Source organism: Haliaeetus albicilla, chromosome 13 (assembly GCF_947461875.1).
Source record: "Haliaeetus albicilla chromosome 13, bHalAlb1.1, whole genome shotgun sequence".
Classification (NCBI taxonomy): Eukaryota; Metazoa; Chordata; class Aves; order Accipitriformes; family Accipitridae; genus Haliaeetus; species Haliaeetus albicilla.
Genome location: NC_091495.1, coordinates 7,079,707 through 7,097,986, shown reverse-complemented (window position 1 = coordinate 7,097,986; position 18,280 = coordinate 7,079,707). Strand labels below are relative to the sequence as shown.

At 39.0% G+C, this 18,280-nt stretch overlaps 1 protein-coding gene across 1 annotated transcript in view; it reads right to left on the bottom strand.

The window, feature by feature from the left end:
- TMEM63A (transmembrane protein 63A) overlaps nt 1–17,800 on the bottom strand; it is a 33,895-nt gene extending 16,095 nt beyond the window's left edge. Inside the window, exons 1-13 of the mRNA XM_069800036.1 lie at nt 17,666–17,800; nt 16,468–16,599; nt 15,369–15,565; nt 12,399–12,478; nt 10,761–10,824; nt 9,297–9,334; nt 7,982–8,124; nt 5,405–5,456; nt 4,132–4,240; nt 3,664–3,734; nt 3,142–3,222; nt 2,419–2,542; nt 1,925–2,058 (exon numbers count right to left, since the gene is read on the bottom strand). Of these exons, the coding sequence (XP_069656137.1) occupies nt 1,925–2,058; nt 2,419–2,542; nt 3,142–3,222; nt 3,664–3,734; nt 4,132–4,240; nt 5,405–5,456; nt 7,982–8,124; nt 9,297–9,334; nt 10,761–10,824; nt 12,399–12,478; nt 15,369–15,554 (1,082 nt within the window). The 5' untranslated portion in view covers nt 15,555–15,565; nt 16,468–16,599; nt 17,666–17,800. The remainder of the gene's footprint in view (nt 1–1,924; nt 2,059–2,418; nt 2,543–3,141; nt 3,223–3,663; nt 3,735–4,131; nt 4,241–5,404; nt 5,457–7,981; nt 8,125–9,296; nt 9,335–10,760; nt 10,825–12,398; nt 12,479–15,368; nt 15,566–16,467; nt 16,600–17,665) is intronic.
- Nucleotides 17,801–18,280: the final 480 nt, after the last annotated feature.

Genomic DNA, 18,280 nt, shown 5'->3' with positions numbered 1-18,280 from the left:
TCATTTCATTACACTAGTATCAAAACTAGCCAATTTTGCCTTGAGTACCAATGCTCAGAAAAATTTTTAACGTGCTGGTATTCTCACAATTCAAAATATTACCCTCTTTCACCCACTCCTAAAATAATCACAATACTTAATTTTATCTTCTAATATTATAGGTTGATTGACAATCGATGTATTTAAACAAAATTTAAACATAGCCAGAATAAATGCTTTCAAAGATTTCTCAAAACACAGCAATAGAAGTGCTAGGCATATATTCAGAGACAGTACAACTGCGTATGCATTACTGTGTAAAAGAAGTTCCACTCCAGATAAGCTGTATTACACTAGCATGGAAACAGTATATATTATATTTGAATGGGTAGACTCTAAAATTCCTGAACATGCTTGTTTCTCAGTTGTGCTCTTAACATAAAGAAAAGAGAGCCACACACACAAACCAAACCAAACAAACGAAAATAACCCCCCAAACCCAGATCTTTACCTTACCAGAATTCAAGTAGTGATGTCAAATTGTCAGCATCTTGTGGCAGCAAGTATTTAAGAAAGTTAATTACACTTTGACAGTTTATTTTTAAAAATACATACAGAGCAAGCTTTAGCACTACCAGCCATACGACTGAGCACCACCATTAAGCAAGCTTCTACAACCACCTGGCTCCACGAACCTCAATCCTGGCTTTCTGTTTCTCCCACCCTATTTCAGGGCTCTGTGGAGCAGAGCCTACTAAGGGCACCAAATAACTTTCTAATTTGATGGTAGCCCTAGCTTTGCATGTAATCTCATCTAATTTTCCAGAGAATGGAGTCCACTGCATCAATTCCAAGCTAAACAAACTAAAATCTTTTCAGTTCTTGATAATTCAACTCGGATGCCTGCAGTGCAACTCAGAACACATGCCCAAGGAGAGACTATCCCATCAAAATCGTATACGACAAATCAGCAGCTACAGAAGGAACGCCAATGCTTATTTCTCCTTTCAGTTTCACATCTTAAAATGTTATTTCATGCTCTAGATTCTCTAAATATGGTGTATAACATTACAAAATGAAGAGTGCGGCAGATTGCACCACACAATCACTACTCGGTTAAAGAGCAGCAAGCAAAACTTTCTCCAGCATCTCAAATTCTTGCAAGGAATTCTATACCTTGGACTTCCTCGAAAAAAAAGCCTGAAAGACTGGCTCTTCTAACATGACTTGAAGGTCAAAAGAATGCAGACAATTTAAATCAGAGAGGCTATCAAGAATAAAAAAAAGCATGTGTTATTTTTGTAATACAAACATTATTCTGCTTCCCGTTACCCACTTTCTGTTAGTAAAAGATGCTCACAAAGTGCCAGCAGAAAACAAGAGGCTACATGCATTTTCTCTACAAATGACTTAGTAAAAAGCACTGAACAACTTCTGATATTAGGCCTAGGCATGTATCTATATTAACAGGGAAGAGAGATACATAATGTGTATCTATCACCTATGGCCAGGTCAGTCACTGACTCTACTTTGTAGAGATGACTAAATAGCAGTGTAATTTGCACCCACTCTGATAGTTTGGTAACTGGACCATTTGCACAGCAGAAAATGAAGAGATCAGTAACTCATATTAAAGAGCCAGTCAGTCTGGCCTACTATTAACCTACACTGATGGACTGGATCCCATACAGAAGAGAAAGGCTCCTTATCCCAAAAAAATGTCCAGAGCCATTCAGTCCCTTAGATATTTTCTTCACTCAAAGCATAGAGGCTAAATGCACACTTATGGGAAAACTTATTGGAAAGCAAAGCAGACCAAATCCACAGGACAGTGAAGAAGAAGAAAGGAAGAACCACCAACATAAGCAAACAAGCAACACAAACAGCAGATCAGTTGTATTATTATAGTTAAAAGAGAACAAACAAGACGCCAGAAAAAACTTACTAGGTTGCCATGGATTTCTCTTGAAATGTTACAAAAGCCATTCCCAGTGGGTTATTATGAACAGCTTGTTCCTCTTTTGAATATTCTTCCATCAGTTCATTTCTAACTTTGGTATAATAATCTACAGCATCCTCCTGTTGGGATATTGTTGACTGTTACATCCAAGTACCAGATGGCTAACATCTTCATTAAAATAAAGCTTACACAAACCATAGTCTCTCTTCCTCATACTACTTCCACAAATTACAAATCAAGTCACAAGGCGAGACAAACAAACAGGAAGTTTTCCTTGCACTACAATTTTTGCACTAAGATTACATTTCAAAAGTTTTTGGGAATTCCTTTTCTGTACAGTGCAAGAACATGAAGCATGAGCTATCTGCAATAAATGAATAAAGAATTTTCCAAAACTCAACAAAACGTCATACAAAAACTATTCTCTACTCTTCTAACAATTTACCTAGCCGTCATTAAAAATGAACACAATCTCTTACCCTTTCACATCCTCTCATTTCACAACAGCAGAACTGACCACATGGCTTAGGGTTGATTTGGACCCGCTTGCCATACTTCTGATGCAGGTGTTCATAGTAAGTCAGGCTTTTTTCTGCCTGTTTTCTGGACAGAAAAATGCATCCATAACATTTTGCAAGAAAACAGTATCAACATTAAGATTAAGAAGAATATAATCCCCAAGAGAAAAAGTTATGTCAAGGACTGATAACAAACTAATCGGTCACCAGAGATATTCATATATCTTATTTTGGCTCCTTAGTATAATTTATTTTCAAGCCTGTAATAGCATTATACAGCCTACACTTGTAGTGAGGTTCCAGGAAAAAAACCCAATGTACAGCCCAGGAGATAACACTTTTCTCTCCTGTGACCAGCACCTCCAGCCAAAGAAGCAGGGTCCCAGAGTTATTAATTCAATAGTTGAGTTTTCCAACTTGCACTGCCTGACAATAATTAAATACATACATGAATAATCAGCAAGTCAAAGCTTATCTTATGCAACACACAACATATCGCACCTACAAGAACCCCACAACTCACCTTAAAACACAGCTGAATCTAACTGAAGTCCAGACCAGAACTTTAACAGTGGAATTCACTTCCAGTATGTGCAAGCTTAGTACTACTGGTTATGTTGATTAAGGACTGGCAAAGCATTCATAAAATCATGCTAAACTCAGGTAGATTGCAAAAACAAGTACCTTTTTTTGAAGAGATGAATAAGTTTGGCTACATCATAACACAGCTGGACCTCCAGCACAGTGCAGGTTGGGTAGGCAGTTCTGTAAGAACAGAAAATACAATGAAGAAACTGTTTCAAAGAGCATCACTGATGTCCAACTGACATCTCGATCACTTATTTCATTTCTGAATGAGATATCATAAAGTGGAGACTTCCAGAGAGACAGCTGCTGAAAGTTACTTTCATATGAGATGTGCAGCATTATTCTCAAGTAAAGGTCACGTGGGAGCATGAATGGAAAGCGTGGAGACACAGCCACTTTCTTAGATTCTAATTCTAAGATTAGCTAACTTTATTGAAATACAGTCTTTCCTCAATTCTGCCTAAGGAATAAGATATGCTTTTAGAAGAGAGATACATAATAATAATTTTAAACAGTGCAAAAGTCAAAAAAACATTTCTGCTTGGGCAGGTAAAACTACTAGGACAATTTTAAATCTCCTGTTTGTTCCTAATGGTACTACTGAAGAATGGAACTTACGTGAAATGGCCTTGTATTGTCTCTTCTTTTGCATTTTTTGGAAGACCAGTTATAAACAATGTGCACTTAACCTGCAAAAGAAAATGCAACTCCAATTTTGAGAAACTATGTCATGGAAGAGAAAACAAGAATATGAGGAAGGCATTGACACAGCACAAGTAGCTGTGTTGTAGAGGGGAAAAAAGGTAGGGCATTTTGATTTTGATGGGAGCTGCATCTATTCAAGACAGCACCACATTCACCTTCTACATTGGTAATAGATTACACCAAAATTTCACAAATCCCTCCCCAACCCCCTTCTCTCCATCCATTTTCACAATTCACTCAGCAAAGCTTTGCTTTCAGTGAATTCCTTCACACTTATGTCACATTCTAGCAAGCAGGAGGCATCTTAGCAATTTGTCTTTTTAGCATTATCCACTTGCAAACATGCTGTACGTTTTTTTTCACCCCAATACAGAAACTTACTATGTTTTCTTCTTTATATGTGACATACTTCATGTGATGTCTCATGAAGACAACAGTTAGAATCAGGTAAACAACAGCAAAAATGGTGTGCAGCCAAAGAAGATTATTACTGTCAGACAAAATGTTATGAATATGAGAAACAGGAAGAACTAATTGCCTAACTGATACAAGTAGCCATCAAAATGCTAAGCAGATCAGAACCTCTTGTTGAACACAAAACAAGGAAAAAAAGGTAGTTACTGGTAGTCAGTCACGCCTATGCAGATGCCTTGGATATCCATTAGGGTTACTTGCTTATCATAAAATTCTATGGGTAACAGACCTACAAAGGAAATAGATCTTCTAGGACATGGACATTTTTAGGCAGCGTTTGGCTTGCACCTTCTCATTCAGATGCCCAATAGCACACACCATGCTATTTGCCAAAACATTTTTTATTGGCCTTACCAGTTACTGAGCTGAGTGCATAATTGAACTCTCTTTGACACAATCCTTACTCAAACTGAAAACAGCCTAATACAGGGAGTAAATTCTGCTTCTCTGATAGCTCCTTTCTCAAAGCTTACAGAAGTTCTGTTCTGTGAACAGTTCTTCAGTTTTGCAAAGAGCATTAATAATCACAATTAACCTAAAATACAGGAACCTATTTTACAGATTAAAAAAACCAACCAAACAAAAAATCCCCACTAGTTACTAGGATTCATAACATGGTTAAAAAAAACCAAAGTGCATTGGCAGAAACTCTACTGGACATAGTAGCACAGATAGATGTGGATTGATCAAGTAATAAAACAGAAAAAAATTACAGCTTTGTATCTCAACTATTTTTACAGACTGTTTTTAAAACACATAGAAGTAATTTTAATCATGATCTCAGATGGGAGAGATATGCATACACATAAATCTGATGTAAGAGAATTTAAATCATCCCAGTTACACATTCTAGTAAAGCTGTCAGCTTTATTTTCCTTCTGAAATATGGTTTCTTTTAATGTGGAAATTTCTGAAAATACTATCACTAGATGTGCAGTCATTAGCCAAGAGAAACGTGGTGTAAGAAGTAAGAGCTGACAGAGTAGAAGCCAAGTCTCCAGATTTCTTATCAGCACTGTAACTGCATAGCCTGAAGCAGAACATATCCCAGTTCCAGTTGATGAAGCTTGAATAAGTAATTCCTACCCCATGAGCCATGCTGCAAGTATCAATTTATTCGTTTAGAGACTATGGCAGAAAAAAGACATAAGCATAAAAGTACTCTGCAAGATTTACTTACCCAGTTTGCAAGTTTACTATAGTTGTTCTTCCAAAACTATAGGGATCTTTATCTAAGAAGAGCAAAAACAAGTAGCATAATTAATTGCTGCAACATTCACATGCAAAATATCCAAGAGTCAGCTTTTGTTCTATTTTTTTTTTTTAAAGTTGATATACTTTTCTTAATGCTGAGCATGTTAATTGTTAAAAAGATTTAGAATCATAATCAATGCTGGTTTACACTGTATTGCATTTTAAAGTTGGAAAAAAAACAAACCTCCAGGATTATACCACATTCAACCCATCAAGAGAAATAATAGATTATTTTAAAAATCTAAATACTAGATCCTTGTAGCAGTTCCCTTTCTCCCTCCAATCTCCCTTCATGTCAATTTTGTTTAGGGATTTGAATGTATTTCCTTCACATTTTTACTCCATCTTCACTGATTTTTTATCTCAGTTTTTTAAACTGCATTAATTCAGCGTTGACAACACAGTACCGATAACCTTACTAAGGTCAAAAATGAGAAAGTTTATATGACATTGTTTCTGTAGACTGTCAAGTATTTTAAAAAATGATAATGCAAGTGAGTGAAAATGAGTACATGTTCACAAAGGAAAAAGAGCTAAGTGTACCTGGAAAGCTAAACAATCTTCTAGCATAGACTGTTAAATCACATTGCATGTTAAGTCATCACAACAGAAAGAATTCCAAATGCACAAAATCCACACAGAGTAGAAGGGGAGGAAGAAGGGGAGAGACACTAAAACTTCATATTTGTTTATCAGCTGTACTTCCTAGCATCACGAAAATTAATGCAGGAAAACAGAAGCTGTAATCTCCTGCTTTAGAAGGCCAGCCATACTCTGCCATTTGAATTAACAGAGAGCATCTATTGGTATCCAAGCTACTACAACTTTTATCAAATTGTAGTTAGAGGAGGACAGTGCACACAAATTGATGCATATTACAAAATCCATTTTGGTATAAATATACAGATAGTAGCTAGACCAGAAGGGGGAATTACATTCTGTAAGTTCTTTGAAAGCACCAGCATCTCTCTCTCTACTTCACAAAGGAGGTGAAGACAGCAACTAGGGCACCAGTTGTGTTGGATTTGATTCTGTAAAACTATGAATGCTGGCTAAGAACACAGAGATGGAAAGCAAGGAAGGAGAACTGACTGAAGTGATAAAGGGTCCTTTGAAAGGACAAAAAAAGATTTGCAAAGAAGAAAAAGAGAACAGCAATGGTCTTTAAGAAAGCAGATATTAATAAAAACAGAACTGCTAAGAAAGAGCTCATAAAAAGGAAGTCAGAGATGGCGGCTCCACAAAGAAACAATACTAAAGGCACAAGTACAACGTATCCCATTACATACGAGGGCTATGTCACAAGGCTCTTTAAAACACAGGTAGGAGTAAACTGAAAACAAAAACTAGGCCACATTATTAAGGACAATAGAAGAGAATAAATTATAGGGACAAAGATAGCAAGGTCAGTACACAAAATAAGATGCAATTGTTGTTGTATAAGAACAAAGAAAACAAAAGGCAAGCAAGTACTCCGGAAAACCAAATGAATTACTGCTTTTTTTTTTTGCATCACTGTTCACCAAGATGATCAACTGTGAAGAACTGTGTAAACATGATCTTGACAAGACTGATACAAAGCCAGGTATAAAGTGGGTTTATAAGGGCTCATTATCAAAAATGGAAGAAAGTTTAAACAGGGTTTAACAGAATTCTGTCTACCAGTATTCTCATTAGCAACCTGAATGGCAGACTAGAGGACACACACACTGTATTTGTCGAGTGCGAGTTAATAATGGAAAGAGGTAGGTGTCACACTGACAGACATAATCAGGACTAGACTGCAAGAAACATGAAATAATTCTTTGTTTAGTCAGCATGGACAAATTCTCAGTGAGAAGATTTGTCCAGTTTTGAGCCAGAAACCAAGACAGAAGGGAACAACGGGAGACAGTCTAGCTAGATAAAAGAAAAGTTCAGAGGATGGCTGATGATTTTATGATCAGCCAAATGGAAAACATTTCTCATTAATGACCAAATTAACTGGTCTGGTTTATCAAAAAGAGGAAAAAGCACAGATTAATTGATAATCCTCAAGCAGCTAAAAGGATATTGCAAAGAGGAAAAGAATAATCTATTCTCCCCAGTGACAGGTCAAAAAAAGTAATGATCTTAAATTAAAGCAAAAAGGATTCAGACTGGACACTAGAAAAAGATTTCTGAACTGTGAAGACAGTTTCCATTGGCAATCAACACCAATAAAATCCATAGACTGCTTAGATAAACATCAGTTAAGAGAGCATAGGTCAAGTTAACCTTGCCTTGAGCCTTCTAGGTCTGGTCATCTATGTCTGCATGTGGTCTGCCATCTTGTTTCTGACAACAGTTTTTGCCAGACGTTTAAAGAACCCTCTACTCTTGTGCAAATTTCACACAAAATGACACACATATCAGACTGAGGGGGGGAAACAAACAAACAAAACATTACAAAGTTTACCAAAATAAAAAAAATGCAATTATATAAAACACAAAATTCTTCTCAGAATACAAAAAAAATTCTTACCAAGTAGATCACCTGATAGGTTGACAGGCAATATGACACACACAGACAAAATGCTGACAGCAATCAACAAACAGATGATGTGACGCTGGAAGGCAAGGTAATGTATGGCATCTTCACCACATCTCTCATGAATCTCGTCATCACTGCATCATAGACAGAAAAGCACATGGTCAGTCTACTTAATATCCTTGGGGTTTTGGGGGGTGGTTTTTGAACATACACTAATTTCTCAGTCTACCCAGTGACATCTCCATCAATCCTTATTGATTTTCAACATCGTGTGTTCTTTCACGCATAAATTTAGGTTCCAAAAGTGTCTTTTTCTTGGGCAGTATCAACATACAAAAATTAACATAAGGGAATTTAAGAGGGAAACAAGTAATCTGAAAAGCAAATATAAATCCAAGTTCTTTTTTATCACCCTAAAAGAGGACAAAGTCATTTGCTGTGACCTGCTTCATGACAGTCACAAGGTGTTAAGTCTAGCTCTCAAACTTTAAGATCACATTGTGACAGTGTTCACTCACCTCCATAAAGGTGCCCCATGAGGAAAATTACAACAGAATCACCTTACTCTTATGACACCCAATTAACAGATGACATTAATAGGCTCTGGAATGAACTCTCATCATCTATCCATTGTCAGCAGGACAGATTGTTAAAATAGGAGTTCTTGAAAAAGGAAGGAACTGAACTAGCAAAACCAGAGAAAGACAGGCTTAATTCCCACCCCTTTTTTGTTTCAATGTGCCCAAGCTAGAAATTCATTTTTAAAAATCATGATTTACTAAGTCCCAAGAGATACAAAGAACGAACATCACACATCTAACACCCAGTTTCTGGGAAACAGTGGGATGGCCTTTTCCTAGTTAGTCAATTCCAGCCCCAACTAAACCACCAGTTGTTCACAGAAATCCTTGCAGGGAAACCCCATTTCCTGCCCAGGGCCCTATTGGCTTCAAACAGGGGAACACCCACACAGTACTCTTTGAAGGGTAAAAGCCTAGAGCCTAGTTATTAGCTCAGAATCTATATGAATGCCATAGATTCACTTAGGGTACACACTGTCCCAAGAGCAGGAAGTCCCTGGGCTGCCAGCAAAAGGACAACTGCATCCTGAAGAAGTATTCCCATAAGCTGATCTTGTTTTCATATTCTTTTTCTACCCCACAAAAGGCACCTGTATTACTGTTTGTATGAAATTCCACCTACTCAAGGAAAAAAAAAATTTTGAATGTAACCACCTTTTTTAATTAAAAAAAAAAAAAAAAGGCAAAGCAAACCACAGCTCACTATTTCCATTTCATATACTTACTGCATGCGAAAAGCAGCTGTCACCCAAGAACAAAACCCCTATAAATAAAGAAGGAAGTTTTTAGGAGCTAACACACACAAAAATAGTCTCTAATCTGTACAAGTAAGAGAAGTGTTTCTATTAAGCCAATCTCTTAGCTAAAAAGATGGCAGTTTGTTGCTCTGAAATCATCATTTAGAAACATACAGAAAAATACCTAATACTCTACACACTTTCTACAAGGTACTTTATATATCTGTCTTCAGAGAGTATTTAAGTTTGGGGTTTTTTTATTATTACTTGCACATTTATTGCTTGGGCTTCTTGAATTTATACAAGTGTATCCAAATCCCATCTCCAATGAACTGAAGTCAAGACTGAGGCTTCTACGAAATTATTTTTTAATGGGTTGTTTTAGAGCAGAAAAGGTGATTTTTTTTTTCCAAAACCATTTCCAAAGATTCTCCAGTTTCAAGGATAAACTCCATGAGAGTCTAATACAAGCTAATCAGTTAAACGGTAGTTAGAAACAATGCTGTTATTACATTAACAGAAAGGCTTCTTGTTTAGGTTTACAAATACTCCTATGAAACTGTACAGCAGAGATCACATCTCGCTGAATGTTCCAGTATAGGTCAAAAAAACCCTTCTCTCTCCTTTCACGTGAATAGTATCCAACTAGAGAGACATGTTTTTATTCAACAGTTTCACTGAGAAAGTTGCTTTATGGTTTTAAAAAAGATGAAGAAAACTACACAAATACAAGAGCAATCCTGATCAAACACCAGTATGCTTTTAATGCTCACATGATTATTTAGTTGCAAGGCTAGATATTAAGCTAATTGATACATATATAACATGTTAAAATGTAGGCTGCCACCACTGGACAACTCTCGCATGATTCATTCTGAAACTGCAACACAAAAGATAGAGATGTGTGAATTCAAAGACTCCAGAGAGACCATGGATGGAAACAATTAAAAGTTTGGCCAAAAAATTATCTTCCACTCCAAACCAGTTTTAATATTAAGAGCACATGGCATTATTAGTAGCCTCACACTTGCATCCAATTTTCTCATCTTTGTGAGGAAGACAATGTACTATAAAGACCAACTAGGTATTATTTGCAATGTGAACATAATGTAATCTTTTGGACTGTTATTTAAGCACAGATTATTTAGTATTCTTTTTTTCTTCCCCTTTGAAGCTCTAAAACATAGTCCCCCTCCTAATTAAAAAAAAAGTCACTTAAAAACAACGACACAAGATACTGGTTTATGATATGGCAATAGTTTGTCAGGAAACGGAGAGAGGTTACATACGGTTCTATAAAAACACAATACACAATGCATTATTAATTTCTGCACATAGATGGTCTTCCAGTTTAATGACTGGTTCATTGGGGTAGGTGGAATGGCAAATTATGACCAATACCATTAAATAGTTGACATTTAAAAAAACGTATCAAAACTCTAGAATACTTACCCTATCATATTCAAGATCTTCAGGTACTGACGAAGATGTTGACAATCGGTTGTATCTTGATTCACTAAAATACATTGAATGATGCTTTTAAGTATCTTTAATAACAGATGATGGAATCCCATAGAATTATTTCAACTTTAACAATTCTGAAATAACTAAGGGAAGTAGTAAAAAAACACTTTTTCACTTATGAAAGCTGTGATTTTCATCTTGTAGCATATGCTTAATTATAGAAACTTTCGTTGTGTCTCATGTTGAAAAGGGAGGACGTGAGCTCCCAGTGTGAGAGCATTTAACTGAACTAGAAAGAAAACAATGTTTTATTAGAATATTAAAGCACAGTGACATAAGAAAATGCAACACAGGTTTGGAAGCCTAGCGTAGATCAGATTTGCAAGCTAGCTTCCTGTTCAGATATTCCTTATTACAAGACATCACCTCTTTTCCCTCCACCTCTCTTCCTTCTTCTTCCAGCCACTACTCAGAACTTCTCTGCACAATTAAGTCCCTTACCTGCAGGGCCACCACCTCACACAAATTCAGTCCTGTAGCAAGGCTAGAAACATTTAGAGACTCTGTAGCCCTCCAATATAGCAAAATACCTGGTTTTAGTTTGCTGCTAAAAAGAAATGTTGCAATGGTGAGGTGCCCATAATTACAGGACAATGCAGGTTAAAATGGAGCGTATTCATAGGTGTATCTATGATAATTTTGACCTAGCTGGCTCAGGTCTCAATCCAGCAGGGACAATAACGTAGGCTCCTAGGTGTCTGACTGCTCAAGGACCTGTTTGTCCCATGCAGGCCTATATAGCTCACTTGGAAGCCTATACTACAGCACCTTCATTCTTGCTGCCTGAGCTAGCTGTCTCGGTTACAGTCCATCTTTTTTTTTTTTTTTTTCACCATCTACTTTTCACAATTGTACATGGATTACACCTAAAACCACGTTTAGAGTCCTTTCCTGTTGCTTAGTTGTGAATTTACCACAACTTAGTTACACCACTAATACCAGGAAAAGGCTCGCTGTTAAAGTTTACCCACTTCATAAATAAACAGCTAGCTTTTAAACATCCCAAGACATCATCCTGTAGAAATACTACTATTAAAAAAAAAATTTAAAAAAATAAAAATCAAAGGCTCATTTGCAGTATTACTAAATATCAGTGAAGAATTTCGGAAACCTGCAGTGATACATTTCTTTTTTATTTTTAATCACCTTCAAAAATATTATGGCACAGGCTGTATAGAGAGCTCTGGGAAGATACTGGGCTTGAGCCAAGATAAACAAAATAGTTAATATCCTTTTATCACAGAAACACACTGTAAACATCAATGCATAGGTATGTGACATGTTAGCAGACGAGTAGCTTATTTTCTTACTTCCACTTCCTTAACCCACAACTGTAGAATGAAATTCATGACAATGGCAAACACACAACTTTATTACTGACACTGCAAAGAGGAACTTTGTGAGTGGGACATATTTCACACAAAGCAGCATGAAGACATTTTTAACAAATATGTGCATGCGATTACAAACACAACTGATACAAATGCACTTAATTTAAGCCCTATTTAGTGAACTTACTTCCACATTCCCCAAATGGTTTCAACAAATCAGTCTGCATATCTTTACCTTTCAGCTTCTGACACCAGAGCAACACGACCGTAGTCCCAGAATCTCTTTCTTATAATGGAAAACAGTAATATTAAAATCTAGAAAATAAAAACAAAGATCTTTGAATATTTATTTTTCCGCTTCATAATAATTATTCTTAGGTGTATAGGAACTGTCAAAAAATGCTGTCCTAGTTCCTAAGCCAACTCTCATATGTTAACCAACCCAGTGGTGGCCATGCTACAAACCAACCTGTCTGGAACCACAGGACCAGAACACCTGCCTTCCTGCTCTAATTTAAAAAGAAGGAGAACTGCATGCAAAAATACTTATAAACTGCAAGTGCATGAAGGTTTGTGACAGGAAAAGTAGCAAGTAGTACTTGAGAGGAAGTAAAAACTTTCATAAATACACCTTTATTATTATTCATTACTTAATGACCAGAACTATGATGGAAGACTTGACATTTTATTTTATTTTTAAACAGTCGTGTAAACAGGCTGTAGGGGCTCAACTATTTTCTCAAGTATGAGAATTCTTTTTATCCTCAGCAAAAGTAATGTATTATTATAACTTATAAAGCCCAGAAACTTATATTTGATTTCTGTGTTAAAGGATTTTCAAACATGGGTTTCTCTAGGTTTGCTTTATTAACAACTCAGAGTTAGGCCACCACTGCAGCGAATGGCAAAAGACTACTCAAAACCACCTTCTCTCTCTATATATACGATTTCCAAAACAATATGCAATTGATAATTTGTCAAAAGAAGTTCTAGGTGTTCTTCCACGAACTCTCAGTTCTCTATTCTCCAGTGGTTTCAAAAGTCCAATACATTTTCCTGTCTCAACTTGTCTTGTCCCGGTTCTTCTGAAGTTAATGGTCATAGGCAGAAGGTCTCCAATCACCACAGTCACTTATCTTCTTACACATCAAAGACCACCTTTCAATTTCTGAAAATAACTCAGGTTATTCTATTAATTCATCTTACTCTACAGTTAATCACTCTTATTCTTATGTCTTAGATCTAAGATGTATGATCCTTCTTCTGTTGATTCAGCTTGTCTGGATTTTAAGCCAGCCATGGTGAGGGCTACACATGGGACAAATAAGCAGCTTATGCATATTGTTTTATAAGCACCTGCATTCTATTAATCACATCTAAAGCAATCTCTATCATTAGTTATATGTCTAACATGAATAGTCTTAGAAACAATGAGGCTTAAGGCCTAGTTCCCTTTACATTCTGCAATGTATTTTTTACTTTTTGTATTTTCACTTTTTGAATAGGCTAAGAAAACAAACAAAAAAATTCACTATGTATTTCATAGATGCATTTCATTTTCTTTTTTTTTTTTTTAAAGAAACAAGTTGCTCTGTACGAAGCAATGAAGCAGAAGTAACAAGGCCTGTTTTCCATGCATATGTAGCATACGCCCTCACCTTCTAGCTGCTCCTACATCCCATACTTGTTTGGCTGGAAAGTGGTGCTAGTGATGTAACTTATTTGGATCTATGCAAATACCAACTGGCCAGCCAGGATACATGTCAAGATTATCCATGTGTCAAGATTACACGGCTAATTTCTGCATTTCACAATTAATTAAACCTTCTTATAATAGCCTTCCTCACAACACGGAACATAAATTTAGATCTTTCTCATTCATCTGGCCATTAAACTTCATGCAATCAGGAATTTCAAGATATCAAGTTCCCTAGAGTCTTTAACAACTTTGGTTGAAATTAGCTAATGTATTCTGCGGTTATTAGGAGGAACTGCCAGACAAAATGGGAAGACAATGCAATATATAAACCTCACTTCCTTAGGAAACCAGCCTAGAAATAATATGTAGAAACCCATCAACTTACAGTTACTAAAGGGATGTGCTGTAAACATGTCACGAACGTAGGAATACAGGAGTTGCTCAATAAATTGCAGTACTTGGAGAGGAGCCTTCTACATCTCTTCTACATCTAACTCTCTACCTAATGATGTTTGAGAGGAGGGTTCAACAGCAAGGAACTCAAAAGCAGAGACTCAGTATCTTAAAATCCAATCACAGCTTTAAAAAAAAAAAAAAAAAAGACGACACCCCCAAACACTCCAACTAAATCTTATTAAATATCTTATTAAATGCTATGCAATCAATAAATAGTGTACACCCTTGGAAAATGGATTTATGATAGCACGCTGCATACACCAAATCAATAGCAAAGAATGCCACTACATAAATTTTAGGAACATCCTCTACGTTCCTACAGAACTACCTGCTCAGACCTTACACACAGTGGTTTTGTAGAACTCAGGAACTATGTGATCCCTTTAGTCTCATTTTACTACCAGAAACCTCACTTATCAGGCCAATTTCAGATCTACAGCTCTTTTTCTGGTGGCTTAAGACCACCTAGGCCAAACTTAACAGAAAGAACTGTAAGTTTTATTGGAGTCTCAGGCCTCCAGACCAACAACTAATCGTACTCCTCCTTTGGTCAGGACTGAGCTGATCAGTACATTATTTCCTCAATGGCTTCAGGAAATCTAATTTTTAAAAAATCTGTGAAAGGACAGATTTTCCATATTGTATTTCCTTCTGAAAAACAATCAAGTTAGCAACAGCATCCTCTTCCTGAAAAGGTACCCAGTACTTAAACCCAGAGTAAGGAAAAGGTGTTCTTGCAGTTAAGACAAAACATAGAAATTTGAGCTACCGCTACAAAGCCCACCATGACTCCACATGCAGACCCTATAATATTGCACTCTCTCTACATCTACACATCCAACATACAGCGACACTGTCATCCCACATGTACGTGAACCTTTATCAATACTTGAAAAGTGCTTTGATGTTCCCAAGATGGCCTTAGCACATTTATTATTCTGAAGATTCTCAGAAACAAATCCCTACCTGATAAATAACAGAATTCTGAACAATCTAACTTTTGAAAAGGCCAGAAGGATTTCCAATACAAGAAACAGAAACTGGGCTTACAAAAAAGAAGGTTACATCAAGCAGCAGGACAGTTGGGATTCCACCAAAAGTTACTCCTTGGAGCACCGTGCTGCCCTGGGCAGTGCTGTAGCAGTATGTCTCATTTGTTGAGTTGAAAGGTAGACTTCTATTCCAGAAGTAGACTAGATGAGAATGTCCAAAACCCAGAAAAAAGAAAGGGTTCATTTTGGTTTTCCCTTAAAAAACAAAAAGAAAAGAAAAGGTGAGACAACCATGTGAAAAGCTTGCCTTGGTATTTGTGAGATGTGCTAACATTAAAAGTACAAAAAGTGCAGGAAGACTCAACCAGGAAACCACTTTGGAAGCGAAGTCATATTTGACAATCTTTCCCTGTAAAATATTTCACAATAACTGACAGGCTCAGTTAGTAGCAGTGCCCAAGCAAGGATTCCAGACATCTAACCAACTATGTCCTCTACAGGCATCCAAGGAAGACTGCAGAAGACCCACACAAACTAAACTTCTCTATCTTCTAATCTGTAACATTGAACTACTTATTCCAGCCTGGATTCTGATTCTAGGAGTAACACCGGGCATTAGATATTCCAACAATAGCAGTTTGAAGATTTTGCTCCTAGTTGATGAGCATGTGTGAACAATACCGGCTTGTGAACTTTCTATTCAAATGTCAAGACCTTGAGATTATTAACAAATTCACCACTAATTCCACAGAGAAGAACTACTACACAAATACACATGCTCCTCTCTGTTCTTAAAATATTGTGTGATTTTCCTTTTTTCATAGAATTCAGCTAAAAGAACAGCATAGTAATTACAGTTTATCATGAACAAGAAAGAACAAAGAGTATTTCTAATTTTCTATGAGAACAGCCATCTATCTCATTTTAGTCAACTGACCTGCTCAGATAATAGTAACATACAAGAATGCACAAGATTTGGCTATTGATACAAAGGTCTTTTTATCAGTGCAAGCAATTGCTCACTTTTTTGGGGGCTTTCGACTTCAAACATTTGTTTTCTCGGATCTTATTAACTTGATGATTCCCATGTACTTTACACAAAAGCATGCTTCATGCAGAACGCACTTCTGACTGATAAATTCATAAAGAAAGCATACCCCACAAAACTCTATCCTTTGAAGGCAAATATCGTAGGTCCTCATCACCCAGGTCCAGGGACACTATTTTTGGGATATCATGCCTCTGTAAGAGGAATGCACAGGTCTCTGATGACACCACTATTCTGGATGCTGAAAACAAAACAAAACCAAAACGAGAATATGAATAACTACAAGCTCTCCCTTTAAACACTGGAAAAACAGCATGGAGACTACTTCTCCCAAAACAGCATTTACTAAATGTTGGACTGCGTGACACAGGAGAGAAAAAACGTCGTCCCAACTGTTGTGTTTCTTAACAGGAAGAAAAAAAAATACACACGCAGTTGTGCCATGAATCTGTCCTTGCTTTCTAAGGATTGAAATTTAGGGCTGACGGAAGAGAGACAGTATTTTTGAACATACTTTGGAAACCTTCACCACGACAACTGCAGAGACCGCACGCTAAATTTTAAGTAACACACTGGACCTTATCAGGCGCCGCTTCCAATTTTTGAAAGCCATTGTTTTTAAACCAGCCAGCTGTCAGGAAGATAAGGGCAAGACCTCCCACGGGTGGCGTTGCGCTGCAGCGACCAAACGAGCCCGCAAGCAGCGGCACGGCGCGACCCTTCCTTCCAGGGAACGCCAGCAGCCGTACGGGCTCTGGGAAGGAGAAACCGTCGCCCTTTTTTTGGCTGGCACCCTGACAGTGTCCCCGGCCCTCGGAGGGGCGTGGAATCGGGGCTGGCGGGGCCAGCTTCCCCAGGCGGGCGGCACACCGGCGAACCCCAGGGCTCCTAAGGGAGGGAGCGCAGGGAGTCAGCCCCTCGGCTCCGCGCTCGCCTCTGGGCAAGGAGGACGCGGCGGGGGTTAGCCCCTCGCCCTGCGCCGCCCCTCCACAGGGAGGGGACGCCCCCAGGGCTGCCCCGGCCGCCCGTTCCCCGCCCCGAGCCCGCGGAGGGCCGGGGTCCCGCTGCGGCCGCTGACGGGAGAGCGGGGAGGCGGCCCCGAGGAAACGCGGCCGGCTGGAGAGGAGCGGGAGGCGGCCGGCCCCGGCCTCGGCCCCCGCGGGCAGCCCGGCCCCGCCCGGCAGCCGCCCCTCAGGGCTCACCTCACCCTCTCAGCAGCCCGCGGCCGGACCTGCCCCCAGGCCGCCTCACGCAGCCCCGTCCCGTCCCCACAGAGCGCCGGCAGTCCCGCTCCCGCCCTCCTTTACCTGCACCGGGGCGGCCTCGCCTCGCCTCGCCTCTCCTCTTCTCCCGTCTCGTCTCGTCACCACACGGGGCGCGGCGCCGAAGCCACCGTCCCGGCCCCGAAGTTACAAGCCCCAGCAACAAGTCCCGGGAGCCGCGCATGCGTGCCGGCGGTTAGAAGCCGGGGCGGCGGCCATGGGTTTCCCGCCTCCTTCCTTCCCTCTCCGGGCAGCGCAGCCCCAAAGGCGGCCGGTTGTGTTCGTGGGGCTGTTGCTGGCCCTCGCCTCTCTAGCCGCGTTTTCCAGACCCTGAAGTGCTTCCCTCAGGGAAGGCAGCCCGTAGTAAAACAACCCGACGGGAAGTTGGTGTCATTTTTTCTTGCACTGCTGCCCCTTTCCACCTGCCGCCAATGTGACATGGCGGTCGGGAGCTGCAGTCACCCGGTTTCATCCAGCGGGATTTGTTTTCTCGCACAGGAGGCAGTCGGAGCTGTGCTGGGAGCTGGTGCTATTCCCAGACGGCAAGGTCAGCAAGAGCTGCTGAGTCGGAGGGCAGAGTGTGCCAGAACTGCCTCCGAAGCGTCGTGAGCCAAGCTTTCCCCTCATGCAGCATCGTTGAAATTGTATCTGCAATGGTTT